This window comes from Oryctolagus cuniculus, chromosome 14 (genome assembly GCF_051225735.1).
Source record: "Oryctolagus cuniculus isolate XC-2025 breed Fujian yellow rabbit chromosome 14, ASM5122573v1, whole genome shotgun sequence".
NCBI lineage: Eukaryota > Metazoa > Chordata > Mammalia > Lagomorpha > Leporidae > Oryctolagus > Oryctolagus cuniculus.
Genome location: NC_142880.1, coordinates 60,885,438 through 60,902,632, shown reverse-complemented (window position 1 = coordinate 60,902,632; position 17,195 = coordinate 60,885,438). Strand labels below are relative to the sequence as shown.

The 17,195-nt window shown below is 40.9% G+C and overlaps 1 protein-coding gene across 9 annotated transcripts in view; it reads left to right on the top strand.

The window, feature by feature from the left end:
• Positions 1–17,195, top strand: part of PRLR (prolactin receptor) — a 183,485-nt gene that overhangs the window by 150,412 nt on the left and 15,878 nt on the right. For 8 of the 9 annotated variants that reach the window (XM_089312511.1, XM_089312518.1, XM_089312512.1 and 5 more), the window contains one exon: positions 16,517–16,629. In XM_089312511.1, the coding sequence (XP_089168637.1) occupies positions 16,560–16,629 (70 nt within the window). In that variant the 5' untranslated portion in view covers positions 16,517–16,559. Of the gene's footprint in view, positions 1–16,516; positions 16,630–16,806; positions 17,005–17,195 lie in introns of those variants that run through there. The other variant, XM_051853392.3, reaches the window with a different exon arrangement.

Genomic DNA, 17,195 nt, shown 5'->3' with positions numbered 1-17,195 from the left:
ATGGCTAGTGGTCCTGAGCATTTTTTCATGTGTCTGTCGGCCATTTGGATTTCCTCTTTTGAAAAATGCCTGTTTAAGTCCTTGGCTCATCTCTTAAGTGAGTTGTTTGTTTTGTTGTTTTTGAGTTTCTTGATCTCTTTGTAGATGCTGGTTATTAATCCTTTATCGGTTGCATAGTTTGCAAATAATTTCTCCCATTCTGCCAGTTGCCTCTTCACTTTCCTCACTGTTTCTTTTTCAGTAAAGAAACTTCTCAATTTGATCTAATACGAATTGTTTATTTTGTCTTTAGCTGCCTGTGCCTCTGGGGTCTTTTCCAAAGAAGTCTTTGCCTGTACCAATATCTTGCAGGGTTCCCTGATGTTCTCTAACAATTTGATGGTGCCAGGTCATAGATTAAGATCCTTAATCCATGTTGTGTGGATTTTTCATAAGGTGTAAGGTATGGGTCTTGCTTCACACTTCTGCACGTGGAAATCCAGTTTTCCCAGCACCATTTGTTGAATAGACTGTCCTTGCTCCAGGAGTTGTTTTTAGCTCCTTTATCAAATATAAGTTGGCTGTAGATGTTTGGATTGATTTCTTGTGTTTCTATTCTGTTCCATTGGTCTACCCATCTGTTTTTCTACCAGTACCAGGCTGTTTTGATTATAACTGCCCTGTAGTATGTCTTGAAATCTGGTATTGTGATGCCTCTGGCTTTGTTTTTGTTGTATAATATTGCTTTAGCTATTCAAGGTCTCCTGTGCCTCCATATGAATTTCAACATAAGTTTTTCTATATCTGAGAAGAATGTCTTTGGTATACTGATTGGTAATACATTGAACCTGTAAATTGCTTTTGGAAAAATGGACATTTTGATGATATTGATTCTTCCAATCCATGAACATGGAAGATTTTTGCATTTTTTTGTATTTTCTTCTATTTATTTCTTTAATGTTTTATAATTCCCATTGTGGAACAATTTGACATCCTTGGTTAAGTTTATTCCAAGGTATTTGATTTTTTTTGTAGCTATTGTATGTGGGATTGATCTTAGAAGTTCTTTCTCAGCTGTGGCATTGTCTATGTATACAAAGGCTGTTGATTTTTGTATATTGATTTTATATCCTGCTACTTTACCAAACTCTTCTTTGAGTTCCAATAGTCTCTTAGTGGAGTTCTTTGGATACCTTATATAAAGAATCATGTCATCTGCAAATAGTGATAGTTTGACTTCTTCCTTCCCAATTTGTATCCCTTTGATTTCTTTTTCTTGCCTAATGGCTCTGGCTAAAACTTTCAGGACTATATTGAATAGCAATGGTGATAGTGGATTCCTTAATCTTTACATAGTTCCCTTCTTTGTCTCTTTTAACAGATTTTGTGTTAAAGTCTATTTTGTCTGATATTAGGGTGGCTATACCAGGTCTTTTTCGGTTTCTGTTAGCATGAACAATCTTTTTCCATCCTTTCAATTTCAGTCTGTGTGTGTCTTTATTGGTGAGATGTATTTCTTGCAGGCAGCAAATAGATGGGTTTTGTTTTCTGATTCAGTCAGTTATTCTGTGTCTTTAAACTAGAGAGTTGTGGCCATTTACATTCAACATGACTATTGATAAGTAACGACATTGACCTGCCATATGTGCATAAATATGCTTATTGTTCCCTTTGATTTCCTATGTACTTTTACTGGGAGATTTTCTGCCTTTACCTTCTTTCATAGTGATGGCCATGTTTCTGTGTTTCTGTAGGCAGCACATCCTTAAGCATCTCTTGCAGGGCTGTACGGGTAACAAATTCTTTCAATTGCTGTCTGTTATGGAAGATCTTCATTTCACCTTCATTCATAAATGAGAGCATTGAAGGGTACAGTATTCTGGGTTGACAATTTTTTTCTCTTAAGCCTTGAAATATAGCTTGCCATTCTCTCTTAGCCTGTAGGGTTTCTAATGAGAAGTCTACTAATTGGAGATCCTCTGAAAGTAATCTGGCATTTCTCTTGTGCACATTTTAGAAACTTTTATTTATGTTTTACTGTGGAAAGTTTGATTACAATGTGTTGTTGTGAAGATCTTTTCTGGTCATGTCTATTAGGAGTTCTATGTGCTTCCTGAATTTGGATGTCCCTTTATTTCTCCAAAATAGGGAATTTTTCTGTTGTTATTTCACTGAAAAGGTCTTCTAAACCTTTCTCTCTTTGCATGCCTTTAAGAACTCCTAGAATCCATATATTGTGTCATTTCCTAGTATCCTGTAGATTCCCAACAGTGTTTTTAGTTTTCTGATTTCTTCTTGTTGCTTTTGATCTGACAGTATAATTTCCTGTGATTTGTCTTCTGAGTTGGTTATTCTTTCTTCTGCTTCACTGGTTCTGTTGTTAAGGCTTTCCACTGATATTTTCTTTGCTCTAATGAATTCTTCATTTCCAAGATTTTGTTTTGATTTCTTTTAAAGATGCTATGATTTTTTTCTTTTTTTCTTTTAACTTTTATTTAATAAATATAAATTTCCAAAGTACAGCTTTTGCATTACACTGGCTTCCCCCCCCATAACTTCCCTCCCACCCGCACCCCTCCCATCTCCCACTCCCTCTCCCATCCCATTCACATCAAGATTCATTTTCAATTCTCTTTATATACAGAAGATCAATTTAGTATATAGTAAGTAAAAGATTTCAACAGTTTGCACCCACACAGAATCACAAAGTGTAAAGTACTGTTTGAGTACTAGTTATACCATTAATTCACTTTGTACAACACATTAAGGACAGAGATCCTACATGAGGAGTAAGTGCACAGTGACTCCTGTTGTTTACTTAACAAATTGACACTCTTGTTTATGGTGTCAGTAATCACCCAAGGCTCTTGTCATGAGTTGCCAAGGCTATGGAAGCCTTTTAAGTTTGCCAGCTCTGATCTCTTTTAGACAAGGTCATAGTCAAAGTGGAAGTTCTCTCCTCCCTTCAGAGAAAAGTACCTCCTTCTTTGATGGCACCGTTCTTTCCACTGGGATCTCACTCACAGAGATCTTTCATTTAGGTCTTTTTTTTGCCACAGCATCTTGGCTTTCCATGCCTGAAATACTCTCATGGGCTTTTCAGCCAGATCCAAATGCCTTAAGGGCTGATTCTGAGGCCAGAGTTCTGTTTAGGACATCTGCCATTCTATGAGTCTGCTGTGTATCCCACTTCCCATGTTGGATTGTTCTCTCATTTTTAATTCTATCAGTTGGTATTAGCAGACACTAGTCTTGATTATGTGATCCCTTTGTCTCTTGGACCTATCATTATGATCAACTATGAACTGAAACTCATCACTTTGACTAGTGAGATGGCATTGCTCCATGCCACCATGATGGAATTGAATTGGAATCCCCTGGCACGTTTCTAACTCTACCATTTGGGGCAAGTCCAATTCAGTATGTCCCAAACTGTACATCTCCTCTCTCTCTTACTCCTACTCTTACATTTAACGGGGATCACTTTTCAGTTAAATTTAAACACCTAAGAATAATTGTGTGTTAATTAAAGAGTTCAACCAATGGTATCAAGTAGAACAAAAAAAAAATACTAAAAGGGGTAAAGTACTAAGTTGTTCCTTGACAGTCAGGACAAGGGCTGATCACGTCACTGCTTCTCATAGTGTCCATTTCACTTCAACAGGTTTCCTTTTTGGTGCTTGGTTAGTTGTCACTGATCATGGAGAACATACGATATTTGTCCCTTTGGGACTGGCTTATTTCACTCAGCATGATGTGTTCCAGATTCCTCCATTTTGTTGCAAATGACCGGATTTCATTGTTTTTACTGCTGTATAGTATTCTATAGAGTACCTATCCCATAATTTCTTTATCTAGTCTACTGTTGATGGGCATTTAGGTTGATTCCAGGTCTTAGCTATTGTGAATTGAGCTGCAATAAACAGTAAGGTGCAGACAGCTTTTTTATTTGCCAATTTAATTTTCTTTGGGTAAATTCCAAGGAGTGGGATGGCTGGGTTGAATGGTAGGGTTATATTCAGGTTTCTGAAAAACTGACTTCCATAGTGGCTTTACCTGTGTGTATTCCCACCAACAGTGGGTTAGTGCTATGAACTTTTAAAAGTATCCATGCACATATTGCTCAGTAACATAAAGGGTCTATTATTAATGGCAAGAAAGAATGCACGGTTCAAGGCCAAGTGCTCTCTTAGAAAAATATTTGTTTATTTGTTTATTTATTTATTTATTTATTTGAAAGCAGAATTACATAGAGGGAGAGACAGACAGAGAGAAAGGTCTTCTCTCTACTGGTTCACTCCTACAATGGTTGCAACAGCTTGAACTGGGCTCATCCAAAGCCAGGAGTCAGGAGCTTCTTCCAGGTCTTCCATGTGGGTGCAGGGGCCCAAGGATTGGACCATCTTCTACTGCTTTCCCAGGTGCTTTAGCAGGAAGATGGATCAGAAGTGGAGCAACCAGGACTAGAACTGGCACTTATATCAGATGCCGCATCACGGGTGGAAGCTTTACCCTTTCCATTTACACTGTCCTCTTAAGTGCTCTTTCAGTGGATCTGTGAATGAGAATAGTAAGTCCTATAACTTTCTTTTTTTAAGATAGATTTATTTATTTATTTGAAAGGCACAGTTACAGAGAGACAGAAGCAGAGAGAGAAAGACAGAGACAGGGAGATAGAGAGACAGAGACAGAGAGAGGTTTTCCATCCACTGGTTCTCTCCCCAAATGGCTGCAAAAGCTGTAACACAGCTGATCTGAAGACAAGAGCCAGGAGCGTCTTCTGGGTCTCCCATGTGAGTGCAAGGGCCCAAAGACTTGATCCATTTTCTACTGCTTTCTCAGGCCATAGCAGAGTGCTGGATTGGAAGTGGAGCAGCCATATTTTAACCAGCACACATATGGGGTGCTGGCGCTGCAGATGGCAGCTTTACCCACTATGCCACAGTGCCAGCCCCATATTCTATCACTTCCCAAATAACCCATTGTGTCAGCCATCCAACAACTGTGGAATACCAGTGAATGTGTGAAAATGTGGTGTGGGGGACTGAATATATAGAGGCAATCAGATTCTGGTTACTCTGGGACTTTGGTGCTGGTATTCAGGATGAGACAGTGGCCCATAAACCAGGTGTCAGCGCCTACTTTGAGCTGTTCTTCTTGGTTGAATTTGGTATATACCATCTAAACTGGGCTGCTCTGGCTGTCTCTCTGTTGTCCCTAGATTAATCAGGCCAAATAAGGCTAGCCATTACAATGCCCAGCACTGAGTCTCAGAGCTTCACAGCCAAAGATTTATTTCTCACCTATGTTATAATACAGAGAGTCAGCATGGACCACAAAAGCCTCCCGTTTTTGGTTATACAGAGCTCTTGGAGCCTTCAAGACTTCAGGCTCTGAACTTTGCCTTCCTGTGACCAATAATGTAGGAGACAGCAGGGTTAAAGACTAGTACTAGATTAGAAATCTATTAATTTGGCCGGCGCCGCAGCTCAATAGGCTAATCCTCCGCCTGTGGCACCAGCACACCGGGTTCTAGTCCCGGTCGGGGCGTCGGATTCTGTCCCGGTTGCCCCTCTTCCAGGCCAGCTCTCTGCTGTGGCCCAGGAGTGCAGTGGAGGATGGCCCAAGTCCTTGGGCCCTGCACCCACATGGGAGACCAGGAGAAGCACCTGGCTCCTGGCTTCGGATCAGCGCGATGTGCCAGCTGCAGTGGCCATTGGAAGGTGAACCAATGGCAAAGGAAGACCTTTATCTCTGTCTCTCTCTCTCACTGTCCACTCTGCCCGTCAAAAAATAATAATAAAAAAAATCTATTAATTTGCCTATTTTCAGAAGGTATAGTTCAATGACTTGAACCCATCTAACTACCAGAGGAGTAATTATGTGAACTTAAATTGTGTGACAGAAAAGAAGAACCAAATTCTTATGAGCATTGGAAGTTTTTCCTACTCCTACAAATGGACTCATACGGATCTTACCAAGGTGTTAGGGAAAAAGCAGGAAATCTAGAGGAGAAATGCCTTTGACACATTCTTGGTAATTTCTTCTTGGACTTCCCAGCTCTTAGATGTGCACACAGTTTGGCCTTCATGCTCCAAACATTCTCCCATCGAGCACTTGGCCAAGGCAGTTCATGCCAAGTATGATCTGGTTAACTGACTTCACTCCCACTCAAGCTTGAAGTGTAGGTACTATTAATTATCCCCACGTTATAATCAAGGGTACTGAGGCCCATGGAAGTTCTATGAGTAGTTCAAGGTCACATGGCTGGAGAGTGTTATATGGAGGAAGAGGAACTTTGCCTCAGTTTCTTAATATGTAATACTAAGAAGTGGATTAGAATATCTTTCAAGTCTTTTGACTCCTTTCAGATACATGTTTCAGATTCACAATTTCTTATTTTTTTTTAAGATTTATTTACTTATTTGAAAGGCAGAGTGATGGAGGGGAGAGAGAGAGAGAAAAAAATCACCCATACACTGGTTCACTCCCTAAATGCGTGCAACAGCCACGGCTAAGCCAGGCCAAAGCCAGGAACCAGGAATTCTATCCAGGTCTCCCACATGAGTGATAGGAACTCAAGCACATGGGTCATGACCCACTGCTGGGCCGGAAGTGCTCAAGAACTGTCATGATATGGGATCCTGGCAGCCCAACCCACTGCCCCACAATGCCTGCCCAATATTTCATGTTTCTTTATTTTTTTTATTTTAACTTTAACACTCTGTTATGGATTAAATAGAACTTGGTTCCCCAAACTCAGAGATGTTTAAACCCCAGAGTTTTATGTTAATGGTTGATGATTTAATGCTAATGGTTGATGCATTACAATAGAGATTTGATCTAATTATGATGGCTAGGAGGTGAGGCCAGTGGCAAGTCTTCAGGTCATTAGGGGATTTTCCCTGGAAGGTGGTTCTCATGAGAGGATTAGTTATTTAAGCCCAGCGTGGCTTGGCATTTGTCTCTCTGTTTCCTGCTTCACCATGTGATCATTCCTCTGCACACCTCCACCATTGCCAGCCCCAATCAGGTGCTGGACTAATGGAGCCATTTGATCTCCCAAACTGTAAGCTAAAATTGGCTTTTTCCCCCTAAGACATTCCTCTCAGATACTTTAGTTATGGTGGTAAAAAAGCTGACTAATACACCTTCACATCCCAAGCCTAAGTTTCTAGAAATTAACATATAGATGATACACAAGGTTGTACCACTACAATAATGATTTTCTTATGGAAAAATAAAATCATTTTGTGTTTGAATGAACTGCACATACCACACACACACACACACAAAACACAGAGACTCCCCTATAAGTAAATAACCTTAATTGAACAGTCTTGCAAAAGATACGTCCTCTTCCTACTACTCTTGTCTGTATTAGTCAGTTTTTCCATAGTAACAAACAATGGTTTATGGCATTTGCTTTTCATTCACTTTACATGAGGACTTTGGGTTAATTGTTGGTTGGCAGTGATTCTGCTAAGACAGGCTGAGCTCAACTGAGCTCATCTAGATCTCACCAGTCTTCTCTTGTCACTACTGACAACGTCTTGAGGCCACATGGAGAACAAGAACACAAGCTGCTAAGCCAAACCATGCAACTGTGTTTAGTGCTTTAGCCATACACATAGAAAACATTCACAACCATTCGTATCCCATTGGTCAAAGCTGTTCATATGTCCACCTCCAAAGTCATTGAGATGGGATGTGTACTCCTCCAATAGGATGCAAGAGTATGTTCTATGGCAGTAGAGATATGCAGTCCTATGCCTTGGAGAGAGCAAATAGTTGGGAAGAATAATACAATGAGCTCACACTCTGCCTCCACTGAAGTTCTAAATGCAGCATTTCCCAGGGAGAGATAGCCACTCTCCTCCTTCCACCAGCACTTCCCTTCCGCACTCCTTTCAGCTTCAGCTGGTTTCTCAAACTTCTCCTTGAATAAGAATCATATGAAAGTTTGTTCAAAACCTCCTTTTATAGACCACACCCTCTATAGATTTTGACTCATTTCATCTGAGTTGGACAGTGGGCCCAGAACAGACTCCAGAAACAATGTACCAGGAATACCCATGGCTATCAAAGGATTCCCTCTAGATTCCCACCCACAGCACCCAGCATTAGATCTACTTTGGATAATGGACGTGCCCTTGGAGAGCCCTCTGTCAAGAAGAGGGATACCTTAGAAGACTCAGAACCTGTTGCCCCAAGGTCCTGTGTCCTGCCCCTACTCTCTAACGCCTGGTTGGAGTTTGCACTTCTGGAGTTCCTTGAATATCAAGTGGTCTTTAACAACACAAACCTCACGGTGTAGAATGCTGCGTTCCTCTCTCTCTCCGTATACCACTCAATAGATGTGTGACCTTGAACAACTCCTGGAGCTTCTCTGGACCTCAGTATCTGTCTCTAGATGGTGGAGTAATAATAGTACCCTATACTCAACTTCTTGTAAGGATGAAGAGAGTTAACAAAGCCTCTGATAGGTAATGTGAACTGTACAAGGCTTTGCTGATTTTATGACCACAGTTCTGAGCACATTGGAAGTTTTCTACATAATGTGGTTGGTTTAAACCACTGAGTCTCTTGAGCCTCCATTTTCTTATCTATGAAATGGATGCAATAAAGTGGTAGTGATAGTAATAGAAGCTACTACTACATATACAGAATAATTGTAAGAAAAAAATGTGATGATGTACCAGTGATTTATAAACTGTAGATGACCATGTAAACAAAAGTTTTTCCATTTTAGCTTTGACTTTGGTGTTGATTTGAACTGGGACTCTGCGGCCAAAGGCCAAAGTTTCTGCTATGCTGTGTGCAGTGCACCATTATGGACAGCCTGGGTCACAGCTTCCTCTTCTATCTGTGAAGTCTCCTAGTGAGACATTGTATGTTATCAATCAGTAGTTCCCAACCCTAGCTACAAGTTAGAGCTTTATTTTAAATGCTCACGCCTAAGTGGACCCAACTCTGTGCCAATTAATCAGAATCTGTAGGGATAGGGCACAAAAGTAGGTACCTGGTTGTAAGGTGAATGATGGATGGAAAATCATTGATGTTAGTGGAACAGCTTTGTAAATACAAAACATAATGCACAACTTAGGAGTGCCTATTTAAATTGTTATTAATTGATTGATGATATCATGAGGTAGGCCAATGTGGATTTTCCACCATCTGTCCGAGGTGCATACTGTCCAGGAAGAATTGAAACTCACCCGGTTCCTATTCATGACTTTAAGCCAAAAGGGTTAGTGAAAACAAGACTCTCACATAAAGCATGTTGCTGATGTGCTGTGCTGAGGGAGTAGTGACTGGATTTGGAAGTGATGCCTCTAGCCATGGGGAAGCATTCTGCTTTATTAAAAAGACTCCAGTGCAAAGGCACATCCATCACAGTGTGGTGACTTCCCTGATTAGGTTACAGCCAGGAAACCTTCTGCTGCAGTCCCCCCAGTGCAGTTCAAATCCTGAATCAGCTCCTGTTTGGACAAGTGCTGTCTCTGCTGATCGTCTTCATCTTACAGAATACAGCCATCACTGTGCACATTGATGCATCTCACAGAGCAGAGCAGAGAGAAGGGGGCAAGGGTGTCTGAAATCAGAGGTTGACATTTGACAGCAGTTGCTATACTATTTGTGATAATCCACACACCATGATGTTCTGACTACCAGATTCTAAAGTAATGAGTGTTTTATATAGAAATAATTTCCATGTAGAAAGTTCCAGATGTTCCCCACCAAACTGTATCTCAAAACAAAAAACATGAAAAAAAAAAAACTTGCTCAAGAAGCAACAAATTGTAAATTAATCATTCTGCTGTCATTTGGGTAATAGCCTGTTTTTCAACCAAAAGCCGATATATTAGGGCTTGATCCTCCAAGTCTCCTGTTAATGGATTAAGGATGGAATTTAATCCAGTTATGATGTCTGAAAGTGGGGCCTAAGAACGTAATTAGATTGGATTAGATTATTGGGCCCCTGTGACTAGATCACTGTTACAGTCTAAGGAGAATCCATATAGAAGGTGAAAAATGAGCCTGCTCTCTGTCTCTCTACTTCCAGCTTACCATGTGATTGTTCTTCTACGTAATCCACCATAGCTAACCTCCACCCTCATTAGTGTCCAGACCAATAAGGCTACTTGATCATGGACCATGAACCTCCAAGACAATGAGCTGAAACCAAACTTCTTTCCTAAGTTACTCCTCTCAGGTATTTGTTAAAATGATTAAAAGCTGACTCATACAAATGGTGATTAACAATAATAACAATAATAGATGACCACATGAGCCAAGGTCTTCCTGAGAACATTCACAGACAAATGTGTAAATATACTGCCTGTACTGCAGGCACATAAGCATTCAATGCTGTGGACACATGTTTGCACAGTGCTAGAATCGTCATCTCTCACCTTTGGGCCAGGGTTCTCTTGACACTACATACCTAACTGTCAATGTATGCATGAAAGAAGAGAAAACTTGACTTAAAATTTCTTCATATTCTGCTATTAAAGACAGAAAACTATTCTGTCTCTAAGTGTACTATTTAATATTAATGCCATAGGACCGACCCTGCCCATAGAGTTTTAGCCCATAGCTTAAGAGTCTTGTTCTGTTTTGTTGATTTTTTTTCACTTTCATTGATTCACTTATTCAGCCTATATAATCATTGACTCTTGGCTTTGGGCAGAGCTTGTATAACAATCTTAATCTTTAGCCTGGTGTGAAATAGCTAATCCTTCCTATTCCACACCCTACCCTGAGCAGGTTATATGCTTTGTTTTCTGAACAAAATGTTGCCATTTTGTATTGAAAAGAAAAGCTAGACTCCTGGAAATCAAAGAGTACATGCGGGCATCTCTCCCTGTTATTTTAGCCTCAGGCCTAAAGTGGAGTACAGCAGGTAAGCAGACCAGTAGCTAGAGGACCCAAGGAAAGCACCTAACGTGGGGCTCAACAATTAAAATGATGGATCTTTATATTCAAAATTTGTTTGCTCAATGAGACTTTTTGCATTTTTAGAACAAGAGAGGCACTTGAAATTTAATTTGGGTTAATAGGCAATATGGCAGGCAATGCACTAATTATTGTAAAGAACCAAAGTTAGCAAGGAGCATAAAGTGATTATGAGATGTACAGGGCATCCCTAAAGTCCAAGTCTTAATATGTTTAAAAAAAAAAAAAACCTAGAGTTTGTCAAATGACAACCAATAATAGAATGAATAAATAAATTATAGTATTTCATTCAATGTAATATGAATGAAGATGGGTGAAATGAGATAAAAATAAATTATGCAAAACTGCATGGACTAACGAGGATGACTCATTCAACAATGTGGAATGAGAAAATCCAGATACACACACTCCAAAAATGCATGCTGTATAATTCTAAGTACCTAAAACTCAAAAATAGACAAAAATTTTCTGCAGTGTTAGAAGCAGAGAGAGTGACTTCTATCGGAAAGGATGGATAGGGATTGGAAGGAAGCATGAGTTGGATTTCTGGGGTACTATTAGTGTCTTGCCTTGGTTTGGAAAATGGATTATATTGACTTGGTGACAGCTATTGGATTGAGTTAGAATTTGTGCATGTTATTTGTGTGACAGTCTTTAAGAAAACCTTGAATTGGGCTCTGCTTGGCCACTGAGGAGTAGGGATAGCAAGAGTTCAAAGTGTTCTCAGAACCCCTGCCTAGGGTGTCAGATCCATTTCTAGAGTCAATCATTGGGGCTACAGTAGCAGATAACATAGAAGAGGGTGTAGACTACTCATTCAGGAATTACCCAATAGTAAATCTCTGGAGCAAGTACCACAAATAGAAAGCTGAGATTATTGTCATTCAGTATTGGTTCTGGATCTGGATGGACCAGAACATGCAGTCAAAGCCTACTTTGTTTTATCCAAAGGAGGAAGGATTGATGGTTGTGAGAGGTACTTTGGGAACTCAGACCTGTCATTGTTAACTCTCAGAAGGTCACACTGCCTCCTCTCCTTTGGCATGTCCTCCCTAATGTTAAAAGTGAAATCAACCCAGACTATGACCCTTGTTTTCCAACTGGGGAGAAGGTTCTAGCTTCTCAAAAGGGTAAGCTGCCATGATATGAATTGCTGTGACCTCTTTCTCAATAGTTGTCCTCTGTGGAAGAGACTTGACTTAATGGAGGACAATAATGAAGAGATGCTTTTGGGAAAGACAGGGTCAAAATAGGATAAGCTTTGATGCAGAACACCAAGGTGATTTTCCCAGAGTTCATATCACAGTTGAACATGGCATGGTGGAAATAAGGTAAAAAATTATTTGAACAGGGTAAAGGGCAAAGCATCAAGATGGGAGAGTCTTTGAGATTCAAAATCAAGGAATCAAAGGCATGAGTCAGGGGTAAGGTGTGGGTCTGTGGGCTTCCTATAAACTGCTCTACAGATCCAAGTCACACATTTTCAAACGATAGTCATGTCAGTGAGAGACAGGAGTAAAGCCCAAGATAATTTTTTGTCCTGAGGTTGAGTGTGTAGGGGCAACTTTTTGTTCACTGGCCTCCAAATATTTATACCATTTGCTGCTCCAACTTGAAAGGCAAGATATGGAGCATTGTAGGCTGTTCAGCCCCAATTGGGGTGACTAAGGAGAGCCATGCTTTCCCTTGATCAAGAGCTTACTTGTAATAGAGAAAGACATAAACAGGATTATCACATGCCTCATGTTTGCCAGCCATCAAGCCTGGTGATCGCAAAAGCAAGAGGTGCCTGGCCATGGGAATGCTGCAATGTATGATCAGGGTTGACATTGAGCACAGCTTCCTTTGAGGTGAGCAGTTGCCATTGTCTTTCTCTCTGGAGGTTTATTTATCCCACTGTTTGTGCCTGCTGAGGGTAAGCTGCAGGAGGAGTTGGGAAATCATTACTGAAACACAACAAAACTGCTATGAGTATGTATGTCTAATTTCTGGGAAAAAGAATTTTAGGTGTTAGAATATACATGGTAGTGACCAGATTCCAGGATATGTCTCAGGAAATCCCAGAGAAAATGTTCTTCCTTTTAGTACATAAAATGCCTCCTGGAGTCATTTTTTTTTAACTTTTATTTAGTAAATATAAATTTCCAAAGTACAGTTTATGGATTACAATGGCTTTTTCCCCCCCATAACTTCCCTCCAACCTGCACCCCTTCCATCTCCCACTCCCTCTCCCATTCCATTCACATCAAGATTCATTTTCAATTCTCTTTATATACAGAAGATTGATTTAGTTTATAGTAAGTAAAGATTTCATCAGTTTGCACCCACACAGAAACACGAAGTGTAAAATACTGTTTGAGTACTAGTTATAGCATTACTTCACATTGGACAACACATTAAGGACAGATCCCACATGAGGAGTAAGTACACAGTGACTCCTGTTGTTGACTTAACAAATTGACACTCTTGTTTATGGCGTCAATAATCTCCCTAGGCTCTTGTCATGAGTTGCCAAGGCTATGGAAGCCTTTTGAGTTCGCCGATTTTGATCTTGTTCAGACAGGGTCATAGTCAAAGTGGAAGTTCTCTCCTCCCTTCAGAGAAAGGTACCTCCTTCTTTGACGGCCCTGTTCTTTCCACTGGAATCTCACTCACAGATATCTTTCATTTAGGTGTTTGTTGTTGTTGTTGTTGTTGTTGTTTGCCAAAGTGTCTTGGCTTTCCATGCCTAAAAAACTCTCATGGGCTCTTCAGCCAGATCTGAATGCTTTAAGGGCTGATTCTGAGGCCAGAGTGCTATTTAGGACATCTGCTGTGTATCCCGCTTCCCATGTTGGATCGTTCTCTCTGGAGCCATTTTTGTAGGAAAAAAACTTAAGTTAGCAGAGTTTCTTTGATCCAGGAACAAAGCACAAGACAGAATAAACAGAAGACAAGATCTATTCCTGCCTGCCTCACTCTACTCCTCATGTCAGTATTTCTTCTCAAAACTTGTGGAACCCTGATTTGGCAGAGCTGTCCTGAGAGTATCTGACCTTACTTAAAAGGTGTGATTTATAGAATGTTAATATCTAGCATTTTGATGCAATGTCCAAAAGAGTATAGAAGCTTCAATAACGGAATATAGAACAACTTCAGCCAGTGGATGGAACCCTATCTTCAAGGCAGATTGCCAGGGCAAGAAATACCTCTAGGGTTACATGTACCTAATGAAAACGGATAATTGAGGGTTTATGATACAGGGATTTTTATTAGAGAAGTAGCTAGGATAACTTCTCAGCCCTGGCACTCCTGTTCTTGCTCAGGACTATGGTGCACAAGACTTTACTTATGATTCATGATGGGTCTGTGCCTCTGTCTCCACTGTCCCTCAGAAGGGGGAATAATTGTACCAACCATTAAAGACTGCTCAAAAATCAGGGTGACTTATCAGATGCTCTTAGGTTCACCAGATTTCTCTTTCTTGTGGCCTTGCAACTGATATTTACAAAACCTACCTGTTAGAAAGGGAGGGTAAAAATATACTCATAGACTGATGTGAGAGAAAAAAATAAAATTTAAATGATAAAGGCCCAGTGCCTGATCCAGACCAAAGCAGGTACTGCAGAAGTGATAGACACTAGGAGCCTTTGATCACTTGGCTTAAATTATATGATCCTGAAGGGTTAGATGAAGAAAGAGGCTTGAGGCCGGCACCGTGGCTCAATAGGCTAATCCTCCACCTCGCGGCGCCGGCACACCGGGTTCTAGTCCCGGTTGGGGCGCTGGATTCTGTCCCAGTTGCCCCTCTTCCAGGCCAGTTCTCTGCCATGGCCCAGGAGTGCAGTGGAGGATGGCCCAAGTGCTTGGGCCCTGCACCCCATGGGAGACCAAGATAAGCACCTGGCTCCTGCCTTCAGATCAGCGTGGTATGCCGGCCGCAGCGCGCCGGCCACGGCGGCCACTGGAGGGTGAACCAACGGCAAAAGGAAGACCTTTCTCTCTGTCTCTCTCTCTCACTGTCCACTCTGCCTGAAAGAGAGAAAGAAAGAAAGAGAGAAAGAAAGAAAGAGAGAAAGAAAGAAAGAGAGAGAGAAAGAGAGAGAGAGAAAGAAAGAGAGAGAGAGAGAAAGAGAGAGAAAGAAAGAGAAAGAGAGAAAGAGAGAGAAAGGAAGGAAGGAAGAAAAGAAAAGAAAAGAAAAGAAAAGAAAAGAAAAGAAAAGAAAAGAAAAGAAAAGAAAAGAAAAGAAAAGAAAAGAAAAGAAAAGAAAGAGACTTGGTATGTATAACCCTGGAAGAGCATTTGGGAAGAATCCTGGAACAGTGAGTAGCAGGTCCCCAAAGAACATTCTACTCAAAGAATCTGTAAGAGGGTGAAGATCCATTATTGAATGGGAGCCTCAATATAACAGAGATATTTGATGGAACCTACATGCCCCAAGCCTCTATGATCACCACAATTTCTATGACTATGCCTCATTGGGAGTATTGTCAAGTGGAAAAAGCCTTCAAGAAATTGTCAGTTGAGTGATGTGAAGCTGGCCCATGGAGAGCCACCCGCTGGTCAGGAAGAATGGTCACAGGCTGGACTTTGTGGAGGCTCTTCAAACAACAGGATTATTTCAGATGTCCCAGGATGGGCTGACTTGCCCCCTGGTTGTTCTTCTCTTGCTTTAAAAAGCAATAAAGCCTAAAGGAAAAAGTTTAAGCCACACATTTCTGAGAATTTACACTTAATTCGTCAAATCCATTGTTTTCTAAGAGTTGTCTGAAGTCCAGTAACACTAATGAGGCTTTACCCCCCCAACACCAAATGTCTTTAAAAATCTTTTTTTCTTAGAAGGCCATTTCAAGGCTTTGAAAGTTGTTCCAAGGGCAATAATAATAATATTAATAATAAATTTTTCAAAACTCATAATCCCTGCAGGTTCAAAATCTACTTAATACTCTACCCATGGGATTCAAATTACTACTGCAGTTTTTTTTTCTCTTATTTCTGGGGCTTTTTAAAAGAGAAAAAGAAACCATGTGGAAATTCAGTACAGCTCATTGCGTGATTCACTTCGTGGTCCTGCCCATAGCCCAGAGGACCCTTAAAACCTTCTCAATCTGCATCTTCAGAGGAGGCCCCCTAGCTTGACTGCATCAATCGGGTGCAGGTAGGGACCTGGGGTGTTGACTTTCCAGTGATTATTTTTGGCCAGTAGATCAAAGCCAGACCCCTCCTGGAATGATTCTCTTGGAGGGCACACAATCCATGCCACAGAAAATGGGTAATATATTGTTAGATGACAGCTGGGTGGGAAGAGAACAATTTTTCTTTGCGGTGTGTGCAAAGGAACCAAGGGCTGTGGCTCCCCTTGAACACTCTATGTTGTCATCTGATGACCTCTGGTGGTGGAATTTTTCCCAGCGTGTGTGAACCAATACTTCTGTGCCAAGCCATCCCGTGTTACATTTTCCAACATTCCTTTCCTCCTGTTTTGTCATTCACATTAAGCAAGGAGCAAGAATCAGTTGCAAACACCCAGAATAAAGTGGTGCATGTGCCTGACCAGACTGTCACTTTACAAAATTTGCCTGGTGCCTTCTCTTTTAGTGAATCTCTGATACATTCCCTGGAGCAAGAAAAGGGAGTCAACATGAAGGAAAATGTGGCATCCATGATTGTCTTCCTCCTGCTACTTTTTCTCAACATTCGTCTTCTGAAGGGTAAGTGAGAGACTGCCTGGGTCTCTTTCATCCCCCGGGGTGTTTGTCAAGAGGTTTGAGCGAGCGTCCATCACAGTTTCCATGTAATGCTGTTATGAAAAACAATCATGTTTATGTCATGTCCTGCTATTATATCATTTGCAATATTTTTCACTAAAAGTAATGAAATCAATGCAGTATCTTGTCCCTCTGCTGTCTGCCTTCTTCCTCATTTGCGGAGAGCAATGAAACAGCTCCTGGGATGTCAGGACCTGAGTTCCGATCCAGATTCTGCCAGTTACTAGTTGTGGGATCTTGAGCCAACTACCTAATCACTCTGGGTCTCCAATTTCAAAGTGAGGCCTGTGAAATTTCCTGCATCTGAGATGAAATAAGGTATGTGAGACATCTTTGAAAAACAATAAAAAGATGCAAAAAGGATAGCTGTTACGTGGTGGGAAACAGGTACAACCAACTCTGTTATCTGTACTAACAGGTGAAATGAAGTCCACAACTGAATGGCAGGGTATTTGCCTGTGTGTGCACATTTCTGTATGTCTACCTCTGTGCATTCTGGGTGAGCATTC